The 15,262-nt window shown below is 41.1% G+C and overlaps 1 protein-coding gene across 1 annotated transcript in view; it reads right to left on the reverse strand.

Annotated features, from left to right (window-relative positions):
- Nucleotides 1-944: 944 nt before the first annotated feature.
- odad2 (outer dynein arm docking complex subunit 2) overlaps nucleotides 945-15,262 on the reverse strand; it is a 68,563-nt gene continuing 54,245 nt past the window's right edge. The window contains exon 20 of the mRNA XM_021620611.2: nucleotides 945-2,017. Within this exon, the coding sequence (XP_021476286.2) occupies nucleotides 1,904-2,017 (114 nt within the window). The 3' untranslated portion in view covers nucleotides 945-1,903. The remainder of the gene's footprint in view (nucleotides 2,018-15,262) is intronic.

Genomic DNA, 15,262 nt, shown 5'->3' on the forward strand with positions numbered 1-15,262 from the left:
ACACAAAGCCTACATATCAATACATACACACAAACTATCTAGGTCCAATAGGGGAGAGGTGTTGCTTTATCTGTTTTTTGAAACCAGGTTTGCAGTTTATTTGAGCAATATGTGATGGAAGGAAGTTCCATGCAATAAGGGCTCTATTTAATACTGTACGCTTTCTTGAATTTGTTCTGGATTTGGGGACTGTGAAAATACATGTCTGGTGGGATAAGCGTGTGTTTCAGAGCTGTGTGTAAGTTGACTATGCAAACAATTTGGGATTTTCAACACATGACTGTTTCTTATGAAGAGAAGAAGGGATGCAGTCAGTCTCTCCTCAACTCGTAGCCAAGAGAGACGGGCATGCATAGTATTTATATCAGCTCTCTGATTACAATTAAGAGCTAAACGTGTCGCTCTGTTCTGGGCCAGCTGCAGCTTAACTAGGTCTTTCCCTGCAGCACTGGACCACACGACCGGACAATAATCAAGATTAGAAAAAAGTAGAGCCTGCAGAACTTGCTTTTTGGAGTGTGGTGTCGAAAACGCAGAGCATCTCTTTATTACGGACAGACCTCTCCCCATCTTTACAACGTAAAGATGTTTTGACCATGTTTTGATCATGACAGTTTACAATCTAAAGTAATAGCAAGTAATTTAGTCACCTAAACTTGTTCAACAGCCACACCATTCATTACCAGATTCAGCTGAGGTCTAGAACAACTTGAGATGGTTTGGGATGAGTTGGACCGCAGAATGAAGGAAAAGCAGACAAGTGCTCAGCAAATTGTAGGAACTTCTTCAAGACTGTTGGAAAAGCATTCCAGGTGACTACCTCATGAAGCTGGTTGAGAGAATGCCAAGAGTGTGCAAAGCTGTCATCGAGGCAAAGGGTGGCTAGTGGTTACATAAAATATATTTAGATTTGTTTAACACTTTTTTGGTTACTACATGATTCCATATGTGTTATTTCATAGTTTTGACGTCTTCACAATTATTCAACAATGTAGAAAATAGTAAAAATAAAGAAAAACCTTTGAATGAATAGGTATGTCCAAACTTTTGACTGGTACTGTATATACATACATTTTCCCAATTACTTATAATGACTATGCCTACCCATAATGCAACAGGAAAATACATTAAGTAATTGTGATTAATAGGAAACTGCGTGTACCAATTACACGTTTAGATTCATATTTTTAGTGCAGGAGGGACCTTCTATTGCATTATGCAATGTTATCGCTGTGTTTTGCCCGTTTATGTCAATGTTGATTGAATTTCTGAGTATCTTGAGTTGCATACAGACAGACCCACTGTTGAGCAAATAAGCTCAGCTCATATAATATACTGACACAACAATGCATTGTTTCCAATATCTCTCAAGGGCTCATTGGAGGTTGTGTCTGTGTTTCGCAGACATATTTACAGTTTTAAGGTGCTTGTGTTGAAGTGAGTAACACAGCCAGATGTGGTCTTGTTTAGATATCAGTGTCTCATGTGGATTGCGTAAGGAATGTGACTGCACAGTACATGCTCTAAACTGCTTCACTCTCAGGAACAGTGGTGGGGTATCTGGCATGGGCACAAAACAGGAGAAAGAAAGCATTTATTGCTATTATCAAATTGAGAGGAGACATAGTTTTCCTATACAGTATGTTTGTATGAAATCCAAATGAAATAATCATCCAAATTCATGGGTAGGATAGAATAAACGCTTCCTGCTATTACAGATGGAGGCAGAAGGAATCACTCTTATATTCTGTGGGATGGGTGGGGAGGATAGAGGGATAGTGAGATGAGTCTCTGTGGATGGAAGGCTACTGGAGTAGATCTGGAACCATGACATCCAATCGTAACCCAGAAAGTGATGATGAGGTCATAGTAGCATCTGGGGGGGAGGGTTCATGGTGGTTGTTTAACCGTACCGTGCCTTTTCATTGGCCAGGGCCAGGCGGCGGATGTTAGCCACACAGCCAGCGGCAGCTTCCTGAAGGACCTCGTCAGTGGAGCCCATCATACCCAACAGGAGCTACAGTACAGGGAGAGAGGAGAGGACAGGTTAAAGATGCTACTGTAACAATCAGAAGCAGGGGAGATAGGGGAGACAAAGTCGCTAATGTGGGAGACAAAGTCGCTAATGTAACAATCTGTTCATTCTCATTCAATATCATGATGAAGCTGTCGGTAAATCAATGGGGATATGGCATTTACATTACATTTATTAATTTAGTGGATACTGTAAGTATCAAGTAGTTTGTACATGGTCAGCACTACAACTCACGATTGCTGAGAAATGCAAAGTCTGTATACAGTAGCTGTGAGTAGTCTGTCAGGCTGCAGTGGCGTGTCTTTCTCTGTGTGTCCTGTTTTAACCTCCTAACCAGGCCATGAGCATGGGGCATGGGTTACAGCTGCAAGCAGCACATGCCTGCCCGTCTCTGCAAAGTTTGTTTAGATGAAAGTGTTTGTCTAGCAGGCAGCAGTGTGGCTACGCATTAAAAACCTGAGCACGAAGCAACCACACTACTTGACATCCTTCCACTGCTCCAAAGGTCAGATTATATCCGACTATTACTGCCACTTGTATAATGGATCTGCTGTTTGATCTGTTTGCAGAACATTGGGTTTTTCTCTCCCCAGAAATTCTGCTTTTTTTGGGCCCCACATTTAGGGTTTTACATCAAAATAATACATTAAAACGTTTTTATTGTGTTCAAAAGAGTTACTTATTATACTGTCACAACATGTAAACCTTTGGAGATGGAAAAGTCTGCCAATAAAACCCACTGTGGCTATGGTATAGCATGGGTTTTAGTATGCTATCTTTGCCTATTTTCGTGAGCAAAAAGTGACTACATCAAGCTTGTGGGCAGCTGCAGTCCCAAATCAAAATAAAAGTAAATACAGGCACAAACACTCCGGCGCAATGGGCATTTTAAATTTGTTCAATGTGTGCTCCTTCATGAAATCACAATGTTGTACCATTGAGCTCTCTTAAGCCACACTCAACTTAGTTTGGAGGCTTTCTGGTTTGCATCAATAATGAACGAAACAGGCTCATTTAGATCTCAAAGCTAAACACTCGAAAGCTCACGAGTCCCAAACAAAATTATTATTTGACAGTGCATTAATCATACAGTATATTCTAGATATTTTTCAGGCTCTACATTGAGTACTAACTCAAAAGTAAGCTTTAAAGCTGTAAAATGGCAAGTTTTGTTTTTGAAGTCTTGTATACCAAGAATATTGACGTAGGCTTGGCAGCGGTGTTTGAACAGCCAACCAATTGTGTCCCAACTTGTCAGTGTTGAAATGACACATCCTGTCATCTGAGGATCCTTTAAGCACAGCAAACAATATTCTAGACAGTATCCTGTGTACAAAGGAAATTATCCTTAAGACCTTCTTAAACAGCCAAATCCATGGAATAGATTCAGACATTACATGAAACAGTCCTATGAAGGAGAGAGCTTTAGATATTCAGTCTCTCTCGGGCTGTATAGGCTTCGATAGGCTATGAATATGACTATATTAAGAGAGGACGACGCAGCAAATAAAGCCATCGTCTCTCTGTCTCTCTCTCTCTCTGCGTATAACGCAAATGTCTAGCGGCCCAAAGGTTGCGTGTTCGAATTTCATCACCACAACTTTAGCTACGTAGCATGTTAGCTAACCCTTCCCCGAACCTTAACCCTAATCTTGACCATTTAACCTGACTCTAAACCATAACCCTTTCCCTAGCTAACGTTGGCCAGCTTGCTAACGTTAGTGTTTGCCAGTTAGCTAACGTTAGCCATAAGAAATTGGAATTCGCAACATATCATACATTTTTCAAATTCAGATTATATTGTACAAATTGCAATTCGTAACATATCATACAAACTCTAATTTGTAACGTACACTACATGACCTAAAGTATGGGGACACCTGCTCATCAAACATCTCATTACAAAATCATGGGCATTAATTTGGAGTTGGTCCCCCCTTTGCTGCTATAACAGGGTCGAGGTCTGGGCTCTGTGCAGGCCAGTCAAGTTCTTCCACATCAGACTTGGCAAACCATTTCTGTATGGACCTCGCTTTATACTCAGGGGCAATGTCATGCTGAAACAGGAAAGGGCCTTCCCCAAACTGTTGCAACAAGGTTAGAAGCCCAGAATCATCTAGAATGTTATTGTATGCTGAAGCGTTAAAACAGCTCCAGACCATTATTCCTCCACCAAACTTTACAGTTGGCACTATGCATTGGGGAAGGTTGCGTTCTTCTGGCATCTGCCAAACCAGATGGTGAAGCGTGATTCATCACTCCAGAGAACGTGTTTCCACTGCTCCAGAGTCCAATGGCGGTGAGCTTTACGCCACTCGAGCCGACGTTTGGCATTGTGCATGGGGATCTTAGGCTTGTGTGCGGCTGCTCAGCCATGAAAACCCATTTCATGAAGCTCCCGACGAACAGTTCTTGTGCTGACTTGGAAAGATGGCATCCTATGGCGGTGCCACATTGAAAGTTACTGAGGTCTTCAGTAAGGCCAATTTAATATAAATGTTTGTCTATGGAGATTGCATGGCTGTGTGCTCAATTTTATACACCTGTCAGCAACAGGCGTGGCTGAAATACCTCAATCCACTCATTTGAAGGGATGTCCACATACTTTTGTATGTATAGTGTATCATGCGAAATGGATGGATATCCACAAATTAAAACATACAGTTGAAGTCGGAAGTTTACATACACCTTAGCCAAATACATTTAAACTCAGTTTTTCACAATTCCTGACATATTATCCTAGTAAAAATTCCCTGTCTTAGGTCAGTTAGGATCACCACTCTATTTTAAGAATGGGAAATGTCAGAATAATAGTAGAGAGAATTATTTATTTCAGCTTTTATTTATTTCATCACATTCCCAGTGGGTCAGAAGTTTACATACACTCAATTAGTATTAGGTAGCATTGCCTTTAAAGTGTTTAACTTGGGTCAAACATTTCGAGTAGCCTTCCACAAGCTTCCCACAATAAGTTGGGTGAATTTTGGCCCATTCCTCCTGACAGAGCTGGTGTAGCTGAGTCAGGTTTGTAGGCCTCCTTGCTCGTACACACATTTTCAGTTCTGCCCACAAATTTTCTATAGGATTGAGGTCAGGGCTTTGTGATGGCCACTCCAACATCTTGACTTTATTGTCCTTAAGCCATTTTGCCACAACTTTGGAAGTATGCTTGGGGTCATTGTCCATTTGGAAGACCAGAGGACATTTCTCCAAAAAGTACGATCTTTGTCCCCATATGCAGTTGCAAACTGTAGTCTGGCTTTTTTATGGCGATTTTGGAGCAGTGGCCTCTTCCTTGCTGAGCGGCCATTCAGGTTATGTCGATATAGGACTCGTTTTACTGTGGATATAGATACTTTTGTACATATTTCCACCAGCATCTTCACAAGGTCTTTCACTGTTGTTCTGAGATTGATTTGCACTTTTCACACCAAAGTAGGCTCATCTCTAGGAGACAGAATGCGTCTCCTTCATGAGCAGTATGACGACTGCGTGGTCCCATGGTGTTTATACTTGCGTACTATTGTTTGTACAGATGAACGTGGTACATTCAGGTGTTTGGAAATTGCTCCCAAGGATGATCCAAACTTGTGGAAGTCTACAATTTTTTTTCTGAGGTCTTGGCTGATTTATTTAGATTTTCCCATGATGTCAAGCAAAGAAGCACTGAGTTGGAAGGTAGGCCACAGGTACCCCTCCAATTGACTAAAATTATGTCAATTAGCCTATCAGAAGCTTCTAAAGCCATGACATCATTTTCTGAAATTAAAGGCACAGTCAACTTAGTGTATGTAAACTTCTGACCTACTGGAATTGTGATACAGTGAATTATAAGTGAAATAATCTCTCTAAACAATTGTTGGAAAAATGACTTGTGTCATGCACAAAGTAGATGTCCTAACCGACTTGCCAAAACGATAGTTTGTTAACAAGAAATTTGTGGAGTGGTTGAAAAACAAGTTTTAATGACTCCAACCTAAGTGTATGTAAACTTCCGACTTCAACTGTAACATATCATATTAAATCAAGTGTTTCAGATTTACGTACAGAATAATACGAAATGCTCTGAGACGAGGTTGGATTCTTCTGTCTTTCACATCCTCCATGGAGATCCTTAATGGGGTTTGTACTGTATCAATAATATAATAGTGTGTGTCTGTGTGTGTGTGTGTGTGTGTGTGTGTGCGCGCGCGTGTAAAGTACGTCACCCTGCTTGCTTAGCGAGTACCAATTCCTCCTGATTCGTCTCAGACCCAGAACCTCTGGCTTACTAGCACACATGACTGCCCTCCTGAAACATCTTACCAGTCGGCACGAAAAGCTAGCTATTCGCTGGTGCAAGTGTGGACACCTCAGGATGAGGACTACGCTTCACGAATCCCCATGTGCTGCATGTGCACGTGTGTGTGTGTTTGTACGTGTGTTTTAACGTGAACATCTGCCTCGAAAGTAATCTAATAGATCCTCACATCATGCTTCACTGACTCTTATCTCCATCTATTTCAACCAGCCTGCCCTTGGCCCTGACGGTGAGTTTACCACTGGTCGGGACATTACAGGACATTACAGGTCTCTGTTCTGTTCCCATGCTATCATTGTGTTCATAATGTATGTCAGTGTGAGGTTGAGGTTGAACTCTGACTCTTTTTGTGTTACATGCAAACTAAAAAGGCTGCGTCGCACATTTGTGTGGTTAGCTAGCGGCCTAGCGCAGTGCCAGAGAGTGGAGAGAAAGACATTCCCAGAATGTTCTGCTCAAAGATAAACAGTGAAAGGAAAACAGATGAAAGACGAGGCTTCTATCTCCTCTCCGTGTATGAGCAGTGAGCACACAAACTGACACACTCCGGGAGAACATTGACAACCCTCAAAAAGCTGAGAAAATAATACCACCAGTCCATTCCCTGCATTGGAAAAAATAAAAAAATGGATGTTGGCCTATGAATACGGGTCTCTTTCAATGCATCAGTGTATCAGTTAGTATTTCTGTGGTAGTAACATCAGTTTATATGGTTTTTATACGGGTTTTTAAATAGCATCCAAAACACCTCTGAAACGCAAATGTTATATACACAAGGTCCAGAAAACATGCAGCTAGGCTCAGACACAAGTCTCTTTTGTGAAAAGAGAGGATGCCTGCAAAGTGCCAGAAGCAGCGTTTTGCCAACATCATAGCATGTTATTCAGACGAGGCCAAATAAGGTCTCCCCAAGCGCACAGTTATGGGCTAAGATAAGCGTGTCTCTTTGCATTTTTTCTCTCTTCCTCCTCCCCAGCTGGGATCTCAAAGACTATAATACACCACTTGTTAGAATATTCCCAACCATGGTAACATGAACACTTGCTCTCGCTCGTTTGAGAACCGAATCAGGAGAGTGAGGTTTTTTGAACTTCAGAGGGACTCTTGTGAGTCCTGCCCTCCTAAAAGAGAAGCTGCAGAAGCAGAGCACGCTGCCGCCCCTGGCTGCTTTCTGGCTCTCAGGCTGAGCTGGGGAGGGGGAGGCCTGCCCTGCTGCACAGTGTTGCATTAGCATGTGCAATGCACGAACACACACATCCCCTCCCATCACACATGGAGGTGTCCCAGTGTTAAGTGCTCCGGTGTTGGGCTGCTGCTTCCTGAGGAGTTAGGATCTCTAAATCCCCCTAGAAAAGCTCCTGGGTCTGACAACCAACCAGGCATTACAGACTCAGACCCCTGGCCCAGCGTTCCCTTGGATACGTCCCAAATGGCACCCTATTACATTTTGACCAGAGGCAAAATTAGTCGACTATATAGGGAATGGGGTGCCATTTGGGACCGAACATCCTGGTTCAGCCTCCTGCTCTTTCCATGCTATGGGCAAACAACACAAACAGGCTGCATTTAGCTGAGCTGAGCTCTGGGTCGAGGGGAAGAGAAGTTACTAAGGGAAGTCAAGGTAAACAACGTTCCCTATGGCCTCCAATGAGCCAGGACCATTTAGCTGTGTTCCCCTCATCTCTTTCTCAGAAGAGAAAAACCCAGCTTCATATCAATGATTTTGGGGGGTTTGACTCATGGAAAGTTTACTGTACTCTAAGACTACTCTAAGTTTACTGTACTCTCTAAATCTATGGTTTCACACACACACACACACACACACACACACACACACACACACACACACACACACACACACACACACACACACACACACACACACACATACACACACACACACACACACACACACACCCACACACACACCCACACACGAGGAAGTCCAACCTGAGAGGGCTGCTGGAACTGGACATTCCTCCTCCTTCCAGACAAGACTTTAGAGAAAGGCTTGAGTCATATCGTCAGACAGGCCTAACACATAACACACTAGGTATTTCATACATACAGTAGCTAGCTGCAGAGAGCAGCACCAGTGGTGTATGCTAGCGGTATCATCTGCACACCACATCCAGTCCACAACCTGACATTCTGTTACAGACAGAGCATGACTAAGAGGAAACTTCAGAAATCTTTCTTCTGAGATGGTGCTGTGTTTGAAATTCTGACTGCTGCTCTCACTCTCACTCCTTCCCTCCCTCTATTTATTCTCTTTTGAGATTTAAAGCCTAAAATACATACGAGCTAGGAGCTGGCAACGGCCATTCTCTGGAATACCTACCACGCGCATTTTGTAATTTACATCATTTTACTTCACAAAGCTTGTCTTATGAAAGAGCCCCTTTAATACAGAAAGCTAGCTGAAGCTGTCCACAAGGATTTACGGTTTCAGCAAACAATCCGCGGCCCTCTGGAAGCGACGTAAAGCAAAGAGGAGGGCGTGTTGATTTTGTAAAAGGGACAAAATAAAGCACCATCCTTATAAAAGTGTGAGATACCAAGTGTAGATGTCAACTCAAACAGGAAGGACAATTCATCTTGGCGCTTTTTCTGTTTAGCTCTGGTAGACACTTCCTCTGGGAAAGCTAGCAGCCCCTGAAAGCTCCACTCTCCTGAACAAGGCTTGTTCACAGAGCTCCCCAACAGAACCAGGGAACGAAGGACAAAACACACATTAACACTATGACAAAACACACACTAACACTATGACAAAACACACACTAACACTATGACAAAACACACAATAACACTGTGATAAAACACACACTAACACTATGACAAAACACACAATAACACTGTGACAAAACACACAATAACACTGTGATAAAACACACAATAACACTATGACAAAACACACAATAACACTATGACAAAACACACACTAACACTATGACAAAACACACAATAACACTGTGATAAAACACACAATAACACTATGACAAAACACACACTAACACTATGACAAAACACACACTAACACTATGACAAAACACACAATAACACTGTGATAAAACACACACTAACACTATGACAAAACACACAATAACACTGTGATAAAACACACACTAACACTATGACAAAACACACACTAACACTATGACAAAACACACAATAACACTGTGATAAAACACACACTAACACTATGACAAAACACACAATAACACTATGACAAAACACACAATAACACTATGACAAAACACACACTAACACTATGACAAAACACACAATAACACTGTGATAAAACACACAATAACACTATGACAAAACACACACTAACACTATGACAAAACACACACTAACACTATGACAAAACACACACTAACACTATGACAAAACACACAATAACACTGTGATAAAACACACAATAACACTATGACAAAACACACACTAACACTATGACAAAACACACACTAACACTATGACAAAACACACAATAACACTGTGATAAAACACACACTAACACTATGACAAAACACACAATAACACTGTGATAAAACACACACTAACACTATGACAAAACGCACAATAACACTGTGATAAAACACACACTAACACTATGACAAAACACACAATAACACTGTGATAAAACACACACTAACACTATGACAAAATACACACTAACACTATGACAAAACACACACTAACACTATGACAAAACACACACTAACACTATGACAAAACACACACTAACACTATGACAAAACACACACTAACACTATGACAAAACACACAATAACACTGTGATAAAACACACACTAACACTATGACAAAACACACACTAACACTATGACAAAACACACACTAACACTATGACAAAACACACAATAACACTGTGATAAAACACACACTAACACTATGACAAAACACACACTAACACTATGACAAAACACACAATAACACTATGACAAAACACACAATAACACTGTGATAAAACACACACTAACACTATGACAAAACACACACTAACACTATGACAAAACACACACTAACACTATGACAAAACACACACTAACACTATGACAAAACACACACTAACACTATGACAAAACACACAATAACACTGTGATAAAACACAATAAATAACACAATGACAAAACACACAATAAAACGGCGACAAAACACACAATGACCAAACCCACGACAACACAATGACCAAACATACGATAACACAATGACAAAACACACGACAACACAATGACATAAAGCACAAGACTGAGTCATTCTGAAAAACGGGACAGACACGAAACCTCTAAGTGAAACATTTTGAATGTCTAATGAAATCGCCAAGGCAAACACGCTGTAAAAAAATGTTGTGGTTTTTATTCTGCTCATATAAAGATGTTTTCATATTTTTCATGCAATATTACAAGGTTTTAATACAGTTTATGAAATTTGAAGAGATGCAATGAAATGGCGTTTGGATATTTTTAAGACCGAGGGACATAAAAAATTAGAAAAAAAAACTCAGACGGGTCACTAATGTGTTTTCCAGTGTAAAATATTTTCTTTTCAATGCTTAATTTCCTCTGCTAAGCTTAGGGGACTAAGTTATACACCATTAAGAATGCTGGGGAGGAAGGTTACATACAGTACTGAACAGAATGTTAGGAGAGAGGGGCAATGAGAGAAAATCCTACAAAATCATTATACAACTTGCGGGTGTACATGTTTTGAGAGCTTTTCAATGGCAGAGAAAGGCACTTTGAAATACGGTTGCAATAACACAAGAGGCAGTCTTTAATTTTACACTGGGCCGTAAATTACACCGACAGAGAGCCAAGCATCGCTCCTTGATAAACCCTTCTCAAACCCATTAAACAAACAAAAAAAGTCAGGAAATATTGTTTCGAACACATTCTCTGTCAAACCAATCCATAGATCAGAAGCAGGATGTACATAACACAGCTAGGCCTCAATGCCTCTCTCCAGTGTTTAACTACCGACAGGCTCTTGCGTCGTAATGTTTCGCAATGTTGTCTAGGGATCAGGCAGGTATATATCAGCAGACTGTTAGTATGAACCCAGGCAGACTGAAACAATGCAGCCGCCTGTGTGTTTCCTTTTCACCGCTCAGATTAAGAACAAATTAAACACGCAATAGTGCTGTAACGTAACCTGCCTTTTTTCCCCCTCGTAATTAAGCTCTTTATAATCCCAAAATACATTTTGGAGTTGTGTTGAAACAACTTACTCTGCACTGGTACATTAATAAGAGCAAACAGAAAGAGACTGATTAAAAGAGTGGTATGCAGGGCATGCAGACACACAAGCGCACGCACGAACATACGTACACACTCACAAGCAAACATGCGTACGTACGTACACACACACACACACACACACACAAACACACCCACACAGCTGTCCAGGTTTTTGTGTTGGCTTGAAGTACAAAAAACATTCTTCTTAATGACTTTTGCAAAATTGGACATTACTCTTTCGGAACACCCAATGTTCAGTCCAGCTACCAATTATGGGTAGTGTTGAACCACATATACTGCAACAGTAGATCAAGCTAAAGTGCACCATTAAATGAACATGGGAAAAAATATTTGGCTGCAATGGCAGAACCCCTTCATAATTTACATTGCAGTTGTTGTCGGAAAAAAAAGTAGGTTAACCCTATGTGGTCACAAAAGATTTTCTCACGTGACAATCTCCTTCTGAAAGTAATGTGATAAACTAATTTAAAAAACATTTCCCCAAAAATTGCATTACGCCGTTCTCTACAACATGACATTAAATACAGTTTCAATCTAAACATAAAATCTTTACTTCAAAGTCACGTATAAATATAAACACGACTAATTTGGGAAAAAGGATTGGAAAATGAAAATAATAAAATACTATTATTCTGTATGAAACACTCACTGTTCTCTATTCTCAGTCACTTATGGATTAGAACCAAGGGACTGCAACGGCGTAGCTTAGACTGCTTCTAACTTAGTAGATGTTCTTCTCAGTGAAGCCGTGCTTTCGTTTGAAAGTATATCCATCATAACATAGTGTTGTTCTCCTTGGCCCTGTTCCTTGGCCTAAAACATGTCACTGACACATTCTGCTCTCATGTCCAGGGACAACTCTTAGCAACAGTTACCCAAGATACACCCTTTTGACTTGCTCTGTAATGGCATCTAGGGTTTACAAGGGAAGTGGCACTTCGCACACACTGAGTTGTTTGCTTTTCTGAACTCCCATGACAGTTAGAATGTGGAGTCATGTTTCGGACGAGAATAAAACTACCTTTGTTTCTGCTCCTTTGGTCAAAGGCTCTGAAAATAGTTACAGGTTTTCAAAGTTTATTATCAGTGTTTTCACACATCGCTTAAACATAGTAGAGTGATGGGGCTCCAAGCCCCATTCATTAGACGTGTTGTGTTAAATTACCAACTAAAACTGCAAAAACTAACTTCATGTGCACTAACAGAATGCTGAAAATAAAAATAAATTATATAAATATAAATAAAAATAAATTCTATGAAGGTGTGAGGAGAACGTTTGAGGAATTTCCACATGAAATAGCACATATTGAGCTTAAATTTCACATGGAAGCCACATTTTCACACGTATTAGAGTTCACATGTTAATATCACCTTTCACATGTGAGAAGATAAACACATTTTCACCTCCCATGTGAATTGCAGTTGCACATTTGGAATTTGCAGTTTCACGTTAAAAACATTCCCATGTGAAAATCGGATATGCAGTTTCATGTGAACAACCATGATTTTTTTCAATCACATTGTCTGAAAGCGTTCAAAATACATTGAAAACATCCTAAACATATAATATATACAGCTAAAAACAACAACACGATGTCCAAACAAGTCGACTTTGAGGTTAAATAAAGTGTTTATCAATATTCCTGATTTTGCTAACCGATGCTTTGGACAAAATCAAAACGGCAATATTCTTGTAATGCTTTCTATATAAAACTCTTAAATTACAGCTCAATTTGACCAAATTATGAATATGCGATAACCGTGATTAATCACACCAATGTTACGTCTGTCGTTAAATGAAGACCAAGGTGCAGCGTGGTAGGCGTACATTTTCTTTCATTTTAAATGCTCTACCAAAAACAATAAACAACTCAATGAACGTAAAGCTAGGAGTGCAACACATGCAACACAAAAAGACAAGATCCCACAACAGAAGGTGGGAAAAAGGGCTGCCTAAGTATGATCCCCAATCAGAGACAACGATAGACAGCTGCCTCTGATTGGGAACCATACTCGGGCCAACAAAGAAATGTAAACATAGATTTCCCACCCTAGTCACACCCTGACCTACCAAATAGAGAATTTAAAGGATCTCTAAGGTCAGGGCGTGACAAGCAAATCCTGAGAAACTCAATAAATGTTCTGAATCAAATCAATAACATTTTGTTTGTCACGTGTCGTAAACAACAGGTGTAGACTAACAGTGAAATGATTATGGTCCCTTCCTAACAATGCAGAAAGCGAGAAAATAGAGAAATAATAGAAATGTAATAACGTAATAAAATAAGTAATACAAAAATAAGAAAACTTAGCTATATACATAGGGTACCAGTACTGAGTCGATGTATGGGGTAATTGAGGTAGATACTGTATGTACATATAAGTAGGAATAAAGTGACTAGGAAACAGGATCAGGTAATAAACAGTAGCAGCTGAATATGTGATGAGTCAAATGCATATATTTAAATAGTTAACCAAATAGCTAGCTGGACTAACTATTTAGCAGTCTTATGGCTTGGGGGTAGAAACGGTTCAGGGTCCTGTTGGTTCCAGACTTGGTGAATCGGTACTGCTTTCCGTGCGGTAGCACTGAGAACCGTCTACGACTGGAGTCGTTGACAATTTTTAGGGCCTTCCTCTGACACCACCTGGATGGTAGGGAGTGATGGTCCCAGTGATGTACAGGGCCGTACGCACTACCCTCTGTAGTGCCTTGCGGTTGGATGCCAAGCAGTTGTAATACTAAGTGGTGATGGACCCAGTCAAAATGCTCTCAATGATGCACCTGTATAACTTTTGAGGATCTGAGGGCCCATGCCATTTTTTCAGCCTCCTGAGGGGGAAGAGGCGTTGTGCCCTCTTCACAACTGTGTTAGTGATGTGGACACCGAGGAACTTGAAGCTCACGACCAGCTCCGCTACAGCCCTGTCGATGTGAATGGGCCAGCAGCATACCACCCTGCATACCACTGCTGGCTTGCTTCTGAAGCTTAGCAGGGTTGGTCCTGGTCAGTTCCTGGATGGGAGACCAGATGCTGCTGGAAGTGGAGTTGGAGAGCCAGTAGGAGGAACTCTTTCCTCTGGTCTAAAAAAATATCCCAATGCCCCAGGGAGGGTGCCGTCTTTCGGATGGGACGTTAAAAGGGTGTCCTGACTCTCTGAGGTCATTAAAGATCCCATGGCACTTATCGTAAGAGTAGGGGTGCTAACCCCGGTGTCCTGGCTAAATTCCCAATCTGGCCCTCGAACCATCACGGTCACCTAATAATCCCCAGTTTACAATTGGCTCATTCATCCCCCTCTTCTCCCCTGTAACTATTCCCCAGGTTGTTGCTGCAAATGAGAACGTGTTCTCAGTCAACTTATCTGGTAAAATAACGGATACAAATAAAATGGGGGCGTGCTCGGCCCTCCATTTCCTACAGTCCACGATTAGCTCCTTTGTCAGGCTGAGGTTGTTGTCCTGGCACCACACTGCCAGGACTCTGACTTCCTCCCTATAGGCTGTCTCATCGTCATCGTCAGTAAACGTAATGATGGTGTTGAAGTCGCAGTTGTGGATGCACATGGAGTACAGGAGGGGACTAAGCACACACCCCTGAGGGGCCCCCGTGTTGAGGGTCAATGTGGCAGTGTTGTACCCTC

The sequence above is a fragment of the Oncorhynchus mykiss genome, chromosome 11 (assembly GCF_013265735.2).
Source record: "Oncorhynchus mykiss isolate Arlee chromosome 11, USDA_OmykA_1.1, whole genome shotgun sequence".
Classification (NCBI taxonomy): domain Eukaryota; kingdom Metazoa; phylum Chordata; class Actinopteri; order Salmoniformes; family Salmonidae; genus Oncorhynchus; species Oncorhynchus mykiss.